The 15,702-nt window shown below is 37.1% G+C and overlaps 1 protein-coding gene across 2 annotated transcripts in view; it reads right to left on the reverse strand.

Annotated features, from left to right (window-relative positions):
• The window catches only part of RC3H2 (ring finger and CCCH-type domains 2), a 52,020-nt gene continuing 36,799 nt past the window's right edge, over window positions 482-15,702 (reverse strand). The window contains exons 11-21 of one of the 2 annotated variants that reach the window (XM_018055731.1): window positions 12,488-12,702; window positions 11,389-11,822; window positions 10,664-10,834; window positions 8,768-8,914; window positions 8,234-8,447; window positions 7,918-8,002; window positions 7,568-7,649; window positions 7,331-7,465; window positions 6,751-6,858; window positions 6,524-6,653; window positions 482-5,730 (exon numbers count right to left, since the gene is read on the reverse strand). In XM_018055731.1, coding sequence (XP_017911220.1) covers window positions 5,702-5,730; window positions 6,524-6,653; window positions 6,751-6,858; window positions 7,331-7,465; window positions 7,568-7,649; window positions 7,918-8,002; window positions 8,234-8,447; window positions 8,768-8,914; window positions 10,664-10,834; window positions 11,389-11,822; window positions 12,488-12,702 — 1,750 coding nt within the window. In that variant the 3' untranslated portion in view covers window positions 482-5,701. Of the gene's footprint in view, window positions 5,731-6,504; window positions 6,654-6,750; window positions 6,859-7,330; window positions 7,466-7,567; window positions 7,650-7,917; window positions 8,003-8,233; window positions 8,448-8,767; window positions 8,915-10,663; window positions 10,835-11,388; window positions 11,823-12,487; window positions 12,703-15,702 lie in introns of both variants that reach the window. The other variant, XM_018055730.1, reaches the window with a different exon arrangement.

Consider the following 15,702-nt stretch of genomic DNA (forward strand, 5'->3'; position numbering starts at 1 on the left):
AACCTTACTGATCAGCACAGACAGGGAGTTAAAATTCATTAGTTGAGTCAATGAGTAAAACTATTCAAGGCCCAGTAAAAATGGTGTCTAGATCCACTGAGGCCATTTTCTGTTACATTCTGAGATTCCCCTGGACAGTCTTCATACTTCTTTAGTATACTACTTCAGATTCATTATTTGTGTATTTAGTCTATTTTCTCCATCAGATTGTGAACTGCTGGCATTATCTATGTCCTCATCTTCCATACAGAAAATACTCTACACTGAATGAATAAAGTGACTTATCGAATTAAGGAGTATTTCAACCTCCCTGGCCTAATCTACTTCTTTCAGATCCTTACCAGTGATGAATGCATGAGGCTGGTGATTATTTAAATCTCAAAGAGCATCCTGGTAGCTTGGTGAAACCAAAAAATTTGCCAACGAAGTCAAGATAACTAAAATGCACTATAAACTTAATATGGACACTAAACAACTTTTAAGGTGGACAAATAATTTTATTTTGTGCATGCAAATACATGTCAAGTACTGCAAACTTGTTCCATCAATTTTCTCTCAAACACTGGAAATCATGATGCTCTATTCTGTGAACAGCCAAAGCTAATATCTCTTCACTTCAGTGCTACAGCAAAAACACACAGAATTCACTCTTTGCTATTCACTATCATCACAACCCTCATTGTTCCATCTCTGCCCTCCCCCCATATACAGGCCTTATGAATCCTAGCCTTCCCCTGTTTAATCCTATTTCTATAGCACAAAGGGAAACATTACAATTTGGAAAATTCAAATTGAAATAAATGGAATAGAATTTATTCCCATATATATTCCCCATTTCATTGTACAGAATTATTTTAAATTATAGTTTTAAATAGAAGCTGAGTATATGCCTTAAAAATGAGCATTAAATCCATCTTAGAGATGGTGCCTGCTTTTTACATGATGGGTGTACACCATCTTTTAATTTCATTTACATTTCAATCGAACAATAGATTTGCAAAGAAAATGTCTAATACAGACGTAAAAATATTCACACTAGAGCTTCACAATCGGTTGTACAATTGACAAACAGGCCTCTTTTCCCAAACTTTCCAGCTAAGCAAATTTATAAAATGTAATCAATGCAACAAGAAAAAACATTTCTCTTTCACTTCCAGGGAAAAGAATATGCAATAAACAGTATAAATGCAGACAGCAGTTGCTGCAAGCTAACCACGATACTCCCAAGTGGCTGTACAGTGGATATGTGCAGTACAAATAAAAGCCACATGTGTTGTATCACAACTACAGTATAATTGTTTGCCCAGCTAAGAGAATGCATGCACTTCCATGCCTTGGGTTATAAAGTGAGGCCTAATTCTTGACAGATTGATGGAATATATGCAAATGACCTTGGCTTTTGGCAGTACTAAGTGCAGCCAGTGTCTGTGTTCCACTGGTTTAAGGAGATTTAAAATTTTTTTATTAAAAAAAAGAAAAAAACTGCCAATTTCAGACTTCGGGGAATAACTGCTCTTGGAGTAAAAATAGGACTCCACTCAAATGTGGGCTGTTCTGATTGGTGGCCTTGACTCCTTGTATTCCCTTGCCAGCAAAGGGATACAAAGAAACCGCTAGTATAAAGGAATGACTAGCAAATTTATTCAATTTATTCCGAAGATGAGATACTCCTTGAGCATGTGCGTTTGTGTTCTGCTTGCAGAAGGGGTTCTTATGTAGGAGTTACAGCAAGTGATCCCAACAACACTCTTCATTCACTAAGACACAAGGAAATTTCTTCCAGAAAAGCAATACACAGTTGCAAATGCAACTTTCCCCCTGAATGATTAGTCACCAATACTAGTGACAGTCTGCTCAGAAAATGAATATAGCAACGAGGGAAGAAATATTCAGATTCAAAGCTGAAATCACATGCTCAATCTGATCATTACAAACTCCACGCCTGTTAACAAGACAACATGGGCTTTAACATCTAAAATGTACAAGCAAGCTAGATGGTTTTTAAAACAAATTTTCAAATGTTTAAATGATCCCATTTTAAATTCCTACAAATTATTGTGCATCCTGTAATTTTCTCAAAGCAACATGCAAAACTGAGATGTGCTTTATAAACTTAGAATCAACTTGAAATTTGAGTTGAAAGTGACCAGATCCACACAAATAGAAAATTTCATTTCTAGTATAGGAGGTTTTGTTTATTATTCTGAGAGTAAACAGCTACTAGGAAAAGTATCAGTGCTACTGACCCACCGAAGTACCTCCTCTTGAAAATTACGATGCACAACTTTCACGCATGACGCTGGTTTATTAGATGGTATTGAAAGTCATGGCAGAAAAGCAAAGGAATCTGCTTTGTTCAGGTACCAACTAGACAAAATACTTCAGTAATGTTCTCAGGATTAATGAGGTGAGATGGGACCATAAGGAAAGAACTACTGATGCTACATCACAGTATCTGAATGAGGCACATGAACTTCAGAATGTGACTCAGAAGTTTTAAAAAACACAAAAAGTCAAAACAAAACAAAAAAACCCCCACCGTTTTCCCACTTTCCAGACCTCAGGCTACTTTTTCCTAATTAGACCACATACCACATATGCAGTTTAGTTGACATTACAAACTTCCTCTCCTATTGCTTTCTATCTTTTGATTTCAAATATATGTACATCATAAACATGCTGGTAAAAGGGTCAAATGTCAGGGAATATCCCCAATATAAAAGTCATACTCTAGGTCTGATTTGCGATTTTTTCCTCTATGATACCATTAGGTACCTTTCAGAAGAAGGATCAGATAAACTGCTCTTTCTTCTCAAGTGGCAGAGAACCAATGTCTTTACTACACATTTACTTCACGCCATGAGAAACAGAAGATGGTCACTAAAGGATGCAATACAGAATCATCCCTACACAGAAACCGTTCCTATGCTGCTAGTGAGGAAGAGAGCAAGTTTTTAAGAACAGGGAATTACTGTTTTATGGGATCACCTGCTGCAAGACAAGCACTATTTTAATATAAGTGTTCTGAGACATACCAATAAAGTTGGCAGGTATATACATACACTGATGCAAATGTAATTTCACTGGACAAGTAGGCAAACACCTAAGCAGTTTATCCCAACCCCCTCCAGCAGAGCACAACCAAGTTTCAAAACTTCAATTTTAAAATTAAAAAGATAAGGTTAAATACACAAGATCAATTTATGTAGTATATATTCACCCTCAGAACGTGCTGAAGATGTTTTGCGTAGTTCTGTTGCACAGAGGGTTCTTTCCCTGAGGGCACATAAGGAGCTCTCAAACTGTTAATAGGTCTCTATTTTGTAACAAAATAGCAATTTTAAAATCTTAAAAAAAAATACATTACCTTCAACATGGAAGATCTCACTATTTAAATATCCATGAAATAGACATACTGGTTTGCATATCCTTTTTGGAAATACAAACAGCAAATAAAGTACATTGGAAGCATTTCAAATGTAATAAGCGCGTATTTTATAGAAAGGTTCTGATATAAATTATATAACAATCACGTTCCTGTAATATCCTAGGTTAATTCATAATGTCGGAAATAAGTTAATGTAACATGGTTTAAAACTCTTGTTCCTATTCATTTCAGGTTACAGAGTGAAATAAATAAAATGTCTTTGTAGGGACAGGGGCACTGGCCATGGCAAAAAGGTACAGTACTAACCAAAGGAAACTAAGTCAAGGCTACTGTGCTGTTATGCTACAAACAAACACCTTCATACATCTGAGTATTAAATAAATGTGTAAGATCTTCCATACTGACACCAGAATATCAAAACTACCCCTTTGTTTCTCAGGTATATTTACAACTTATCAGTCACCTTATGAGCATGTTCATTAAGACAGGTATCAAACACCAGTATTTACTCATTCTGATCAAGAAATTTCAGGGAAATGTCAACCCTCCCGCCCCTGGAAATGTGCACAAAACTTTTTATCAAAATCTTATCTGATACAATGCTGTGGTTTTGTAAAACAACTAAATAGCTCAGACGACCAATAACATGATCCTGTTTAAGCATCTTGCTAGCAGGAAAAGCCCTTACATACAGTACACCTGGTGAAAGATCAGCTTGGCTTAAAATATTCCAGTACAATTTTCAGAGTAAACAACTTCACAGAAGTTAATTAAAAAATAATAATAAAAGTCAAACTAATCTTAAAGAAATAAGAGGGGGAAAAACAAAGACACAAACTATAGGTAAGATCACCAGGAAGGAATGCCCAGCTTTTGTTTTCAAATGTTGACTGAAATTTAGGTTTCAGTAAAATATCTCCCACAAATCTGGAGCACAGCTGGTTGAACATACTGCATATGCCAAGTCAAAACACTTTTCAGTCACATTTTAGCAGGGCAGCAATCATTCATGTTTTAAGTATGAATAAAGGTTAGCCAATATTCTATTATTACATGGTTCAAAGTCTTATCAACCTAACAGAAAACAAGGAAAATTAAACCCCAACATGAAGTAACAATAAACAATAGTTAACCAAGATAATGCAATGAACATCAAAATTAATTAAATTAAAAACCCAGCAATAACCATCTTGTTAGTCAGTGCAAACGCTACATACAGGGTTTTCTCAAAAAAGCTGAAAGCACCTGATTCTTTTGCCAAGTCATCAGATTCAATAATGTACAGGCTTAAATCTGCATTTTAAAAAACTGCCATTACATTAGTGCATAATTTATCAAAATTGTAAAAACGATTCTGCATAACTTAGGAGAATTTAATATCTAGTACATCAGCTGAAAGACTTAGGCACTTGGTTATATATTTAATTACTTACTTCAACAAGTAGCCTGTGTATAAATATTAACAAAGCAGAAACTATTCTTGAAAAATGGAAAATTGAAAAAAAAGTTAAATGCTACAGATAAAAGCACTGCACCACACTCCTACATATAATGCAGTAAAGAAAGCTAGTATATAACCCTGTAAAATTCTATGGTAAGAACGTCTAACTCCACTCTTCAAAATTAAAAAAAAAAAAAAAAAGAGGAAAAAAAATCCATGCAAAGTCCCATGAAAAAGATAAATAAAGCAGCTGGAATGAGATGGAAATTTCTCTCAGTGAAACATAAAATAGAAATAAATAAGTTAATTAAGTCTACTTTCACTAGATGTATCATTGTAGGATCCTGCTAGTTTAATAACTGAGTTGTTAATTTTCTATAGAAGCCATTTAAAATAGGAAATGGCTCAGTTACTGCACCGGATTGCTACAAACTCATAAAAAGCTGCTTGAAGCTTAAGTTAAATGTCCAAATTCCAATCACTTCTGGAAAGTGAACGTGTTACCCTAGTAAAGTAAATTTTCTTTTTTTTCATAATGCTAATGCAAGAGGGCTTAAAGTATCAAAGAGTCCACAGGAAATGGATGCCCCCAGTAATATCTTTTTTTTAAAAAAAATATACATTATATAATATATATTATATATATAAAAAGCTAGTGTAAATGCTTCCATGGTATGGTCACAAATTTGAAAGATGAACCTCCTTTCAGCTATTAACCATCTTCCCATTTGCAACAGATTTTAAAAAGTCGTTTTTATCTTCAGACATAACATGAGTTTTCAGAATGAGGTTGCCAACACTGACAGATGTGGTGATGGGTAGGCCACTCGCATTGCTGATGGACACTGGGAGTGGCTGGCTAAAGCAAGAAGTTACCGGCAGAATTGTTTTTTGCTCTTCCCTGCAAGAAAATAAATGACATTGAAAACAAATTAGCTTCAAGTGAAAACTTTTAAGAGTAACCATACATGCTGAATAAAAGCTATAACACACTTTAAGAGCCCCTAGAAACAGCATGTCTTTTTCACTAAAACGTATCAGACGTCACTAAAAAAAAAATCCCATTTTTGAAACATTTTAATAAAAAAATAGAAGATTGGTTCATTTAAGGCCAACAAACTGTCAAGTTCAAGATAAACCCATATTTTTGGCAGTAATTATACTAAAGATCGAGAATATCCTAACATGACTTTTAAAAAGGGAAACCCTTTATTTAGGTTTTAATTCTGCATTTTGTAGTTTTGATGCTTGCCTATCAGACAGAGAAAGTAAAATCTGATTGTTGTTCAGTCACTAAGTCATGTCTGACTCTTTGTGAGCCCAAGAGCGGCAGCATGCCAGGCCTCCCTGTCCTTCACTATCACCCTGAGTTTGCTCAAACTCATGTCCAGAGTCAGTGATGACATCCAACCATCTCATCCTCCTGATGCTCAAGTATAAAAATAAACATTGATCCCAATAAAAAGCAAGTTTCAGGCTACTAACATGGAGCACTTTCATAGTTGAAATTTACCTCTGCTCTCCTAAAAATCCAGACTGACCAAATCATTGCCTTATTACATAAGGTTTTCCCCTCATAGCATAAAATCAAAAATGAATTTAATGGTGTATCTATTTTTCTTTAAATATTCATGGCTTATGCCCAGTGGTTATGAATCTTACATCTAACACTCACAGAATCACACGGTCTTCACCTAAACTCTGTCTCTTCTGCTCCAGAGGCTCCTCTTGGTGCTGCTGGACTGGATGCCCATTCTCTACTGCTGTTCCATTCAGCAACTGATCATTTTGAGAACTGATACCAAGCTGTATGTCCAGGATCTCCTACGAAAATAAAATGTTAATCCTTCGGGAGGAATGTGTTGTGTACTTTAATTTCCAATGGAGTAAAGCCTCCTGGATATCTAATTGTGGTACTTACTTCAATCTGTTCACCTTGTCCATCAGGTTCATCAGTATCAAGTGCTGACAGCTCTAACTCAATATCCCTATCAGGCTTAGTATCAGCTGCATCTTCTGTATAATCACTCTGTGATTAAGAAAAATACTGATTTCATATCTGTGGAAACTGGGGCTTCCCTTTTAAATGAAAATGGGAATCTCAATGACTGATATAAGAAAAGAAATCTGGGATTACAATTTTATTGAAGGGAAAGTCGCTCAGTCGTGTCCGACTCTTTGCGACCCCATGGACTGTAGCCTACCAGGCTTCTCAGTCCATGGGATTTTCCAGGCAAGAGTACTGGAGTGGGTTGCCATTTCCTTCTCCAGGGGATCTTCCCGACTCAGGGATCGAACCCGGGTCTCCCGCATTGTAGGCAGATGCTTTACCCACTGAGCCACCAGGGAAGCTACTGTTAAATTTTAAAAGCAATCATCTACCAGAAAAAGCCATGCTAAGCAATGACATAAAATGCACTAAACAATGGCATAAAACAACATGCAGCAGCAGCAAACAGCAAATATACTAGGGATGAAGCTGAGAGGGTCAGTGTACCTACCTCTCCATTTCTCAGTTCAATTTCCTTGCTTAGAAGATTTAATGTGAGGTGACGGCCTTCATCCAGGGAATTCCACTTCTGTTGCATAGCCAGAGCATTGGCCTCCCTCTGAAGAAGCAATGAGTTACTCTTGGCCTAGAGGGGGGGGGGGAAAAAGGAGTCAGCTTCCAACCTTTAGCTTTTAAATGTCATTCTTTTTTAAAAAATAAACTCAAAGCTGACTGACACAGAGCCTACCTGCTGAAGTTCAATGCTCAAAAGGTCTCCAGTACTGGAATGCTTTCTATGACCAGATAAATCGGTAACAATGAATCTGTCCCTTTAAAGAGAAATTTGTTTACTATTACAAAATGAAGCAACTAAAGAAGTAATGACTATATAATAACTATATACTATATATGTTTTACATAACAGATCAACCCTGAAAGTTTCAATCATTATTCCAGATGTAAACTTTTTTCAGAAATTCATTATATAGTTAACACTAGCAAAGCACAGTTCATGAATAACTGTGACTTTGATCTGTACTTTAGGAATATATACAAGTCTGAGAATAGAGAATCCTAAAGAATTAAGAGCAACATTACCGTTCAATATAATGTGCTGATGATGTAGCCTCATTACCATATGAACTCCACCTTGAATCAACAGCATTGACATAAGGTACATAATCTGTAGAAAGAAACAATGACCAGAAAAGTGAAAAATTAGATACAGATGTGAATGTATACTTTCCCCCAAAAATCCACATTTATCTAACTACCCATGCTCTCCTGGCTAAGCTGTTTAACTCTAGGTTTACAGTGGTTGTTAAATGAGACACATGTTCTGTATCTAACAGAGTGAGGATTATAAAGCACAGTGCTAGAACATACCAAGTGAAGTATTAATGATACAGATTACCTGATACACTGATGGGCTTGGTTGCACTTCCTTGGGAAGCAGTGGCCTGGACAGGGTCCGTGGTATGGTAACCAGTACGGGAAGATCTAGAAATCGCACCCCATTTTGAGATGATGGGTCCATCACTAAAAGGAATTATTGGATCTTCTTCTTTTGTCCTTCTCTGAGTTTCAAATAAATGCACTCTTCTCTTAACATCCCCACTGTCCAGGTCCTGTATAAATAAAAGGAAATAGATCGTGGGCAATTACTTCAGCTAATAATACAAGTAAAAGCTTTCAAAAAACATGGAATTAGGTTCTCTGATAAATCTGACATTAACTGTGTATCTCAGTGATAATCCAACATCTATTTTTAAAACATTCCACTATGTTCAAATAATTTAAACACTAGGTACAATTTATTTCGGACTTACCTAAATATAACTGCTGCTTACAGATGAGTTACTGTATATAGCAACAAAATGAAGACGAACGCTTTCAATCATTCTAAAATTTGAATCAACATGCATAACCCTTGCCCCCCAAATCATACCATTAATACCGCATTTGAATTAGCAATCACATCTCTGGGCTCTGAATCAATGGCATTTATACAAGAACCGATGGTGCCACAAGACCAGGGAGAATAATGGGAAAGATGATCTTCTTCAAATTTTGTGCCACTCACATTTTCAGAGAACTGGTTAAAAGAAGAACAAAAAATAAAAGCAAAGGCAATTGATAAGAAATTTAAATTACAAACTTGTAACTAATATAAAGTAACTTATAGAATTCACAACACTTTATAGTGAACAATTAAACATAGAATAACTAATATAAAAACTGTAATAAGTTACAAATAGTACGTATTTATATTACATCTTAACAGGAAACAGAATGCCTTCTCTTTTTCACTTTGTCCTTTAAGAATTCATAAGGAACCCCGGAGTGACACTACCCAGAATAAAAAACAATTTACAGCATGCCTCTAATGGTACAAAGTGCTCCAAAAAATGAAAAAAAGCAAAAGAAAACACACACATACATAAACACATACATAGAAATACATTTTCGTATTAAGCAAGTGGCAACACTCTTCTCAAGATGGTTAGCTGCTTTGAAGAAGTCTAATTTTGATGAGATAAATTTGGATCGGGATTGGTTCAAGATGGCAGAGTAGAAGGACATGCGCTCATCTCCTCCTGCGAGAGCACTGAAATTGCAACTAGGTGTTAAACAAACATCGACTGGAGGATGCTAGAACCCGTGAAAAAAAGACACCTTACACGTCCAAAGACAAAGGAGAAACCACATCGATGTGGTAGGAAGGGTACAATCACAATAAAATCAAATCCCATACCAGCCAGATGAGTGACCCACAAACTGGTTAACAATAATACCAAAGAAGTTCTCCCACAACTGTGAAGATTCTGAGCCCCAGGTCAGGCTTCCCAGCCTGGGGATCTGACAAAGGGACTGGGAAGATGAATTTAAAAATTCAAATTTATGGATGGAAAAATATGCTATCTAGGATTTTTAAAAAATATGTCTACTTTAAAAATTCAACAGTTACGGATGGAAAAATAAGATGCCTAGGATTACTTCAAAATAATCCAGTAGGAAGAGGGGCTACAAATGAATCAAGATTGGCTGAGTTGATAACTGTATAATGGATACATGGAGTTTATTACTATTCTCCTTTTGCATATGTTGAAATTTTAAAGATTTAATTAAAAGATTAGAAAAAAATTTTTTATTAGTATCTCTAGGGATAGGGAATAAACCAGATGAATCAGGGAAAAATTAATGGTCTGCTCTAAATGTAACAGTATGGAAAACAGGGTACATTAAAACAATCCTGGTGCAAAACCTGTCTTGAAATGATAACAATAATTAACAGTGATTTAAAACACCATGAATAATACAGTAGTCATTTCTGCACTTCTCGTGAAGTAGGGAAGAAATGCCTCAGACAGACCAGAATTCAAATCCAAGCTATTTATAGGCTGAATTTATTACTTGGGCAAATTACTTAACTTCTCTGAGTAGGATTCCTAACCTGTAAAATATGGGTAATACCTGCCCCCTAAGGATTTTGTAAGAATTAAATAACATGTAAATGCTTAGCACAGTGCCTGGCCAAGTAAGTGCTCAATAAATGGTGGGTATAAATCTTATTTATCAATAAAATCTATAAAAATAAGGAGAACTACACTGCTGGAAAGACTTGAATTCTTGGTGGAAAAGGACTGTGATTTGTTAGCGGTCTTCAGTGTCACAATGCCTGGCCATAGAGCTTACATACTCAATGTTTATTGAATTAAACTCAACTGCCACCAAACCAATGCAAAATATCCAACACACTTAACCCTAGCTTGAATGAGTGCTCTGAAGTCAGTCGTCTGACCTGTCCCTGCAACATCAAGTGATTAAAACCTTTCTTTCTTACATCAGTGCGAAAGTCTACACTGAATAGAGGAGAAGGTGGTGTTGGTGACTGTGTTGCCACAGGAAGAGTTGAAGAGACAAGAGGTGCTTTCTGAGTGTGGTACTGTGCCCACTGCTCTGGCTTTCTTCTTATCTGCTCCTCGCAACTGGTCTTCAAATGACCACAAGGTTCCTAAGGGGGGATAAAAGAAACAATCTTAATCATCTAGGGAGCAGTAAATAAATTTAACTATGCTCTGTGGAAATAATGTGAACATTTATTATACTGTTGGGACAAAAAAGAATACAGAAGGGAAGTCCCCCTAGCCTATTCTCCATACACTTAAGCAAAAAGGTTTAAATAATGTTAAGAGTAAAATCTGAGCACTCACTTTTCTGGTTTAGGAAAATCGTATGTATATATGTGGGGATAGTAAAAACAGGCCCTGTCTTTGTATCTTTCTGATCAGTTTCGTATCCAAACATAACATTTATTGAGCATGTATATGCATCAGGTCCAAGTCTAAGAGCTTTTTCTGATTTAATCCTCGCAACAGCCTTATGAGGTAGGTACTACTATTATTTCCATCAAAAGTGAAAAAACTGACATAGAGAAGTCAAGTAAATTCCATTGAGTTACACAATTAGTAAGTGGAGGAGCCAAGATATACCCAAATGTTGTAACATCACACACTAGACTCTTAACTACTATGCTGTGCTAGCATTCCTAGTTCCATTATCACTTACCCTTGGTAAAGGCACAGTCGTCCTTGGCTCACTTGGTGGCTGACAAGCCACTGAATAATACCCATCTAATGAGTTATATCTTTCCCGCAAAGACGTCTGATACACAGACGAGTGCATCACATCCATTGGAGGTAAAGAATTGCTTCTAATAATGTCATCTCGTTGGTACATAGGTGGGCGCCAGATGCGCCTGCTGTCGTACACAGGAGCATACATTCCAGAAGGTACTGGGGGAACTGGTCCATACGGCTGCGGAGGAGGAGGTTGGTAAGGAGAAGAATTCATTCGATCTCGAGGGGAAAATGTACTGTAATGATCGGCATATGGCATGGAAGCAGGTGGGAGGGAGGACTCTGGAACATTATTGGACCTCACAAAGCGAGGAACACAGGGAGCCACACCAGCTGGTACCGTTGGAGGTGGTGGATAGTATCCTTGAAAATTGGAAAGAGGAATATTTAATGTAATTTTAGTAAAATTTAACATCTTATAATGGTTTAAGTCTAAAGCAGCCTTTAATGTGGGAAAATGACTTAAGTTTTGAATTTTAGTTACCCCAGGATTAGAAAGATACTACATGCTTTCAAGACTCCACTATATCAAAATCTCCTTAACATTCAACATTTTGTTAAACTGCACCTTAAAAACATACAATGAACTTTTAACAGATGCCTGGTAAGTTTCCTTCGAGGGCAGGTATTGCCACAGGTGTTGGTTTAAGTAGTTAGATCATTGATTCTTAACCTTTTGGGGAGCACAGTTTAAAAACATCCTTCATAATCTATATAAGCTGTGTGCTGTCCTTCCAAAATTATACTTTAAGTGTATACAAACCAAACATTTAGTACACTATTTCCGAGGATATACAAAACTCACTAATGCTCACCCATGAACCCCATATTTGATTCATAGGACTGAGAAATCTTAAAACTATTGGTCATAGATTCTTAAGACCGGAAGAAAATTTAAGGGTCATGCAGTCCAAAGGATTAATTTTTTTCATGTAGATATTCTAGCTAGCTATAAATGACTCAATGATTTATTACAATAAATGTTATATTGTAGTTTCTTTTCCTTAGAATTATCTAAAATCACTTACCAGTTTGTGGGTACTGTGGGACTTCAAAGGGTATCTGAGTCCTTGGATCTTGAAAATACTGAATGTTGTCAGAATGCTGAGGATATACTGGTACTCTAGTGATAAATGGGCTAGATTTTGGAGGCACAGAATTCAGCTCTGTTCCAGCATTAGTGGGCCCAGCTGAGGTAGCCGCTACATTACTTACAGGAGTCTTAGGTGGAGAGCCAATTTTACTAGAGAGAAAATTTAACAAATGCAAATGATAAATTACTGCCTATGTCTGTTAAGTCTTCATCAGTAGGAATTTTTCATAAAATTATATAGTGACCACTGACAGACAACACTTCATGTTTTCCAGGTGACAAATAAGGCAATGAATTACACTGCTACCTTACACTATTAGTTCACAAGATTACAGTAAAAGATCTCATATTTTGGTGAGGGTGAAAAATAAAAAACAAAACAAAAAACACAAATTTCAGGTAGGATTGTTCTATTAAGAGTTAAGATTAACTGAAATGTAAACTAAATGAAGAAAGGCCACTTTCGTCCATTTTGTTAACTGCTAGATCCCTAGGACTGTAAACATTTGTGGCATATAGAAGGCACTCAGTAATATTTGTCAGACAAATGGAAAAGTTCCTGCCACACAGTAGGTAGTCAGTAAATATCTGCTGGACAAACAGAATACCAATAAAACAGTTACTCATTAAACTGATGCAAAACACATAAGCTTTCTTTTACTTAAAAAAAAGAAAACACAAATGACTCTTTTTGTTGAGTCACCACGCGATCAGTTCCAGAGGATCTTACCATGGCTTCTTACATCCTCTGAAGAAGTCAAACTCTGGCAGAGAGAAGATATGTGGTGGTAACTGAAGAAAAAGATCTTGTTAATGATGCAGGAATTCAATACACTGCATCTCAAACTAAAGAAGCCCTATTAAAACAACAGTTTTATAAACAACAAGGAATATGGGGTGCCTTTACATCTAGCTGAGATTAATCTAGAAGATGCTTACTTTTACGTGTATTTGTGCATCAAAATGTAGAAAATAACTAAGAAACTGTAGATAGAATAGTAAGTACAAACAGCTTAGACGTTAGAGGTTTTTAGTGCTGGGCTTACTCTGAAGTTCAATAAAGGCAAGAAGGAAAATAATTAGGATTTCCTCATAACAACAGTAAGTCAATTCAGTCACTAAGTCGGGTCCAATTCTGTGTGACCCCATGGACTGCAGCACGTCAGGCTTCCCTGTCCATCACCAACTCCTGGAGCCTACTCAAACCCATGTAAATTGAGTCGGTGATGCCATCCAACCATCTCATCCTCTGTCATCCCCTTCTCCTCCCACCTTCAATCTTTCCCAGCGTCAGAGTCTTTTCAAATGAGTCAACTCTTCACAAGAGGTGGCCAAAGTACTGGAGTTTCAGCTTTAGCATCATTCCTTCCAAAGAACACCCAGAACTGATCTCCTTCAGAATGGACTGGTTGGATCTCCTTGCAGTCCAACGGACTCTCAAGAGTCTTCTCCAACACCACAGTTCAAAAGCATCAATTCTTCGGCGCTCAGCTTTCTTTATAGCCCAACTCTTACATCCATACATGACTACTGGAAAAACCATAGCTTTGACTAGACAGACCTTCGTTGGCAAAGTAATGTCTCTGGTTTTTAATATGCTGTATAGGTTGGTCAAAACTTTTCTTCCAAGGAGCAAGCGTCTTTTAATTTCATGGCTGGAATCACCATCTGCAGTGATTTTGGAGCCCCAAAATATAAAGTCTGTCACTGTTACCATTGTTTCCCCATCTATTTGCCATGAAGTGATGGAACCGGATGCCATGATCTTAGTTTTTTGAACGTTGAGTTTTAAGCCAACTTTTTCACTCTCCTTTTTCACTTTCATCAAGAGGCTCTTTAGTTCTTCACTTTCTGACATAAGGGTGGTGTCATCTGCATATCTGAGGATAATGATATTTCTCCTGGCAATCTTGATTCTAGCTTGTGCTTCATCCAGCCCGGCATTTCATATCATCTACTCTGCATATAAGTTAAATAAGCAGGGTGACAATATCCAGCCTTGAAATACTCCTTTCCCAATTTGGAACCAGTCTGTTCCATGTCCAGTTCTAACTGTTGCCTTTTGAACTGCATACAGATTTCTCAGGAGGCAGGTAACGTGGTCTGGTATTCCCATCTCTAAGAATTTTCCACAGTTTGCTGGATCCACACAATCAAAGGCTTTGACGTCGTCAATGAAGCAGAAGTAGACATTTTTCTGAAACTCTCCTGCTTTTTCTGATCCAATGGATGTCTGGTTCCTCTGGCTCCTCTTTTTCTGATCCAGAGGATCTCTGGTTCCTCTACTTTTTCTAAATCCAGCTTGAAAAATGTGGTAGTTCGCAGTTCACATACTGTTGAAGCATGGCTTGGAGAATTTTGAGCATTACTTTGCTAGCATGTGAGATGAGTGCAACTGTGTGTTAGTTTGAACATTCTTTAGCATTGTGTTTTGGGGGGATTGGAATGAAAACGGACCTTTTCCAATCCTTTGGCCACTGCTGAGTTTTCCAAATTTGCTGGTATATTGAGTGCAGCACTTTAAAAGCATCATCTTTTAGGACTGAAAAAGCTCAACTGGAATTCCATCACCTCCACTAGCTTTGTTCATAGTGATGTTTCCTAAGGCCCACTTGACTCGCATTCCAGGATGTCTGATTCTAGACAAGGTTCAAAGCCATATGAAATCATGCAAGCTATCCCAAAAATTCAGATTTAAGGAAAAATCTAACTTTCCATCTCATTCTGGCCAGATAGCTAGATTACTATAGCTACACTCTAGATGAATTTCAGGATTCCAGGCCCTCCTTCACAGTAGACCCTCTTTAGTTCAGTTCAGTCGCTTGGTCGTGTCCGACTCTGCGACCCCATGGACTGCAGCACATCAGGCTTCCCTGTCCATCACCAACTCCTGGAGCTGGCTCAAACTCATATCCACTGAGTCGGTGATGCCATGCAACATCTCATCCTCTGTTGTCCCCTTTCCCTGCCTTCAATCTTTCCCAGCATCAGGGTCTTTTCCAATGAATCAGTTCTTCACATCATGTGGCCAAAGTATTAGAGTTTCAGCTTCAGCATCCTTCCAATGAATATTCAGAACTGATTTCCTTTAGGACTGACCTGTTTGATCTCCTTGCAGCCCCTCTTAAAGACTACATGCTTTTGTCTGAG

The sequence above is a fragment of the Capra hircus genome, chromosome 11 (assembly GCF_001704415.2).
Source record: "Capra hircus breed San Clemente chromosome 11, ASM170441v1, whole genome shotgun sequence".
In the NCBI taxonomy this organism is placed as follows: domain Eukaryota; kingdom Metazoa; phylum Chordata; class Mammalia; order Artiodactyla; family Bovidae; genus Capra; species Capra hircus.